Source organism: Leptidea sinapis, chromosome 10 (assembly GCF_905404315.1).
Source record: "Leptidea sinapis chromosome 10, ilLepSina1.1, whole genome shotgun sequence".
Classification (NCBI taxonomy): domain Eukaryota; kingdom Metazoa; phylum Arthropoda; class Insecta; order Lepidoptera; family Pieridae; genus Leptidea; species Leptidea sinapis.
The window spans coordinates 6041030-6045565 of NC_066274.1; the positions used below are offsets into that span (position 1 = coordinate 6041030).

The window sequence follows — 4536 nt, forward strand, 5'->3', positions numbered from 1 at the left end:
CTTTTCCGATGCTCACTAGTATCCTTGTGCGAATCAGTAAGGTGCGTGACACACTCACACTTAATCACATCGACTAGTCGATGCTATGAAATTATCATTGTTTTAACACTTAAAAGGCAGAAATAAATAGTAGTGTAATATAAAACAAAGTAAACTTGCTAGAACACCCACCGAAAAGGTAGTAAAAAAAATTATTCAGTTCAAGTAAGGAAATGTTTTTCTCCTTATAAAGTAAGAGGCGCTTTTTACATAATATTTTCATAATGACTCTACTTTAACAAGTATCTGTTAATAATAATATATTTGAATTCAAGCACCTGCCGCATTATTTTACAATAAAATAGGTATTCTTTTTTTATGTATTGACACGAATTTTTATATTATTTATATTATATTTTTATATAAAATTCTTTTTTCTTATAATTCAGGGTATTGTCGTAAGTACCGGCGAGCGATCCGAATTCGGTGATATATTCCGTATGATGCAAGCTGAAGAAGCGCCGAAGACTCCCCTGCAGCGGTCAATGGACACTCTTGGCGCTCAGCTGTCCCTCTACAGCTTCTGTATCATCGGCTTCATCATGGTGGCTGGCTGGGTGCAAGGGAAGGCTATACAGGAGATGTTCACCATTGGAGTCAGTTTGGCGGTAGCTGCCATTCCTGAAGGTTGGCTTATTTTCGTCATGTGTTTTCGGGTTGATGACAATTTTAGTTTGCTTTAGACACAGAAGAGAACTATCAAGTAATGAACACGGACGATTAAAAACCCACGCCGTTACATTAGCAAGTGAAGCACCGTTATGCTAGTGTGTGTGCGATTACGGGGGATACTAGTTACATAATTTTTTCTCCCTTAAATAATCATATATAGCCACAAATACTTATATAGTATCGTTTTTACACCTTTTCACAACGCACGACGACATTTTTAAAATATTTTATTGAGACGCTGAGAACTGATCTGCGACAGACGATGACAATTGTCATAATGGCCGCCTATCGGCCTGTAGTAGTGTAAGTGTGTGCGTGGGGCTATGTATTTACACGTTAATCGGCTTGTTTTGGTGCTACACTAATATGTAAGGTGACAAGGAGTCCATATTTTTTTACTAGTCCGTGGTAATGAATAATATTTTGGATTGGCGAGTTATCCTAAACTAAACTTTACCTCTTATTTATCTATATTAGTATAGATGAATATTTGTATCAAACTCTAACAAAATGTAATATTAATCTTTTTTCTTTCACAGGTCTACCGATAGTGGTTACTGTGACATTGGCACTGGGGGTCATGCGAATGGCGAAACGTAACGCGATCGTCAAGAAGCTGCCCACAGTGGAGACTCTGGGTTGTGTCAACGTTATATGCAGCGATAAGACAGGTAAATACGGTATACTAGCGTATAAACAAAATACGAGGTAAAGCAAGATAGAAAAGTGAATCTATTCGTACTGTAACCGATTTTGATTGGCAAGTCGTAAACAGTCAGCCACTTACTTAGAATATTAAACCACAAGCTATCGTACACATTGACAAATCAAAGTTGGTCACGCATTATCGCGCTGTCAGTTCGTCTTTACGCTAGTATTTTCTATTCCGTTTAATCTAACGGGGCACTGCAGATTAAACAAACACCTCTCCCGTTACACATTCTCTCTGAATGTGGTCCTTTAGACAAAGTAGCATCTCTCTGGGAAGTTCAATTATTCAACCACTTGAGATACGTCAGCTAACTGCAAAAGATATAATAAGATTCGTGAAAAGAATCACTCTTAGTAGTGAGCTTTAGTTAACAGTGGCTATCACAATAGATCACATTGGTCTCAGTGAAACAGGGCTGCACTGAACTGTACCAAAGCCACTTTACAATTTATAACCATAGTATATTTTAAGTCTCTCTACATGTGGTAGATAAACTAAAATATCATGTAGAGTCTTTGAGTTATAACGAAGCAAAATCAATTCTTTTTTGAATGAGGTAAGTATTGGGTTATATCCTCAGTGTGTTTAAGAGGAAACCACAGATAATTTATACGTCTAGATAGTCTCTTGCTGTTCGACAACCGATGAAAACAGGCCAGGAATATTAGTATAGTGTGAGTGACAAGCTACGTCTTACATTTGCGTTTTGTATGTTACTTTGTGTTAGTGTGCGTGAATTGCTCAAAATTGAGGTAAGTTCTAAACTCAATTTTTTCAGATCTAAATATTTAGATGGAAAGAGGAAGTATCCGCCATATTTTCATACAAAAGTTTTCGACTTTTTTTCTCCTTATGTTCTGGTCATTTACCCTGCATCAGATTTTTTTTTAAATAAGATCAGTATCATGTCTTTTTGTTTTAATTTTTTCTTCAGAGTACTTCAATAGTGCATAACACAGACAGATAGAACAAACAGAGGGCGTAGCTTACAAATCCGTCAACAATAACCAAATTTGAACGGCATCGCAATTTGACACTGTATAAGATGTTAATCTCATTAGCCAAGTAATTTCGCTAACTGCGGCACTCTTGAAACACAACAACAAAGTAAAACACAATAATCCTTGCACATTACTTTTTTAGGGCATTTTAGGTTCAATCAAAAATCCTGAGCAATCCGAATGGGCAGGCCGTATTACTTACCATAAGGTGAAGAACGTCATGCCCGTCTCGTTACACATTCTCAAAAAAAAAGTGATATAACTTTAACTTAATAATAACGATATTTTAACACATTTTTTTTTATGGAAAAGGAGGACAAACGAGCGTGGTGTTAAGTGTAGACCGCCGCCCACATTCTCTTGCAACATCAGAGGAATCACAGGAGCGTTGCCGGCCTTGAAGGAAGGTGTACGCGCTTTTTTTTTGTCGTATCGTCCCGGAAACACCGCACAAGGAAGCTCATTCCACAGCTTTGTAGGACGTGGAAGAAAGTTCCTTGAAAACCGCACTGTGGTGGACATTTACACACATATCGTAATCAACGATACTCAAAGTTTATGATCATATTGTCCAGGAACTCTGACAAAGAACGAGATGACAGTGACAACGCTATCAACATCGGGCGGACATATCGCGGAGGTGAGCGGGTCGGGCTACAGCTCGCGGGGGGAGGTACAGTTGCGGGCCTACAAGGGTCGCCACTTGGACGTGGCGCGCGCGGCCGTCACCAACATGCTGGAGGTTAGTTCACTTGTAACTTGGAAATATTCTTTTCACCTCTCCAGCATTTCCATTTCAGCATTCCTATTGCTACGTGAAAACTCACAGCAAAAACGCTTTTTGCTGTGAGCGTGAGGCAAAGTGATTTAAATTTCGAACCCCACGTGACCATACATCCGGGAAATACTCCGCGTTAAAAAAATAAACAATTCTATCCGGTGCGTTCCGAAACTCATTTTAGCCTAGCGTATCATCTCATTGTCACAAAAATTTATATGTTACTTATCGAAATTTAGATTTATAAATGTTTCTATTGCCTTTTTAAAAGCTTAATATTTAAAATAAATACTAGTAATAAACGTTATTAAATATTATCTTAATTGTTTCTCTTTCTATAACCTATAACACTTTTCTCGCTAGTCGAGGTGAAAAGTTGTATGTTTCACATGAGAGCAATTTTTTTGTCTCGTGCCTCTAAATCACTCACTACCTCATTACACTATATTACAATCATTCGCTATGCTCCAATTCGTGATATAAAGCCAGCACTCACAACAAAAAATGACTTTGCTCACTTGTTGAACAAATAACTATTATCGCTGATTTTATTATTACCAGGCCTATTAGCTTAATACATTCCTCACACTATTATATAGTTTATGATTTCTAACAGGTTTAAACAAAATGATACAAGTTTAGTAAAATACTATGTTGCAGCTCTGGATTAACCATTGTTTTTAAAGGTTTTTTTTTATTTATTGACCATTATTTGGAGTGTATATGGTAGCTTGCCGTAAATGATAAGAATAATGATAATATTGACACACTTTTATACAAATTCACTAATAATATAATATATAATAATCACACAAGAATAATTATATAGGTATTGAATACCTAAATACTATACACGCTCTAGCAAGAAATATGCAACGTGACGCTACAATGGGGCCTTTGAAAAAACACACAGGTATAATTAACCGTAATCATAAAAAAATATTCAAAAATAAACACACACACACATACGCCGTGTTCCCGTCGGGGTAGGCAGAGACAATAGAATGCCACTTGCTTCTATCCTTACAAACCTCACGCGCTTCCTCTACATTCATTACTCTTTTCATACATGCTCGCCGGTTGCGGGAGCTTCGGACCCTTCCTTTTCTCAAAACACCCCCAATTTGTCGTCGAATGTTCTACGAGGTCTCCCGCGACCGACTTGCCCACACACACTTGGCTTATATATTTGATAAGTCATTCTTTCTTCACTCATTCGCTCCACATGTCCAGACCATTTCAGATTTCCTTTCTCAGACCTTCAAAAATAAAATACATAATAATTGACCAAAAGTAGTAGTAGATACTTACACCTACTACTCGTGCCGTCTTAT

At 37.4% G+C, this 4536-nt stretch overlaps 1 protein-coding gene across 2 annotated transcripts in view; it reads left to right on the plus strand.

The window, feature by feature from the left end:
- The window catches only part of LOC126966406 (calcium-transporting ATPase type 2C member 1), a 69394-nt gene that overhangs the window by 40363 nt on the left and 24495 nt on the right, over window positions 1-4536 (plus strand). For both annotated transcript variants that reach the window (XM_050810417.1, XM_050810418.1), the window contains exons 6-8: window positions 429-666; window positions 1251-1382; window positions 3000-3166. In XM_050810417.1, the coding sequence (XP_050666374.1) occupies window positions 429-666; window positions 1251-1382; window positions 3000-3166 (537 nt within the window). The remainder of the gene's footprint in view (window positions 1-428; window positions 667-1250; window positions 1383-2999; window positions 3167-4536) is intronic.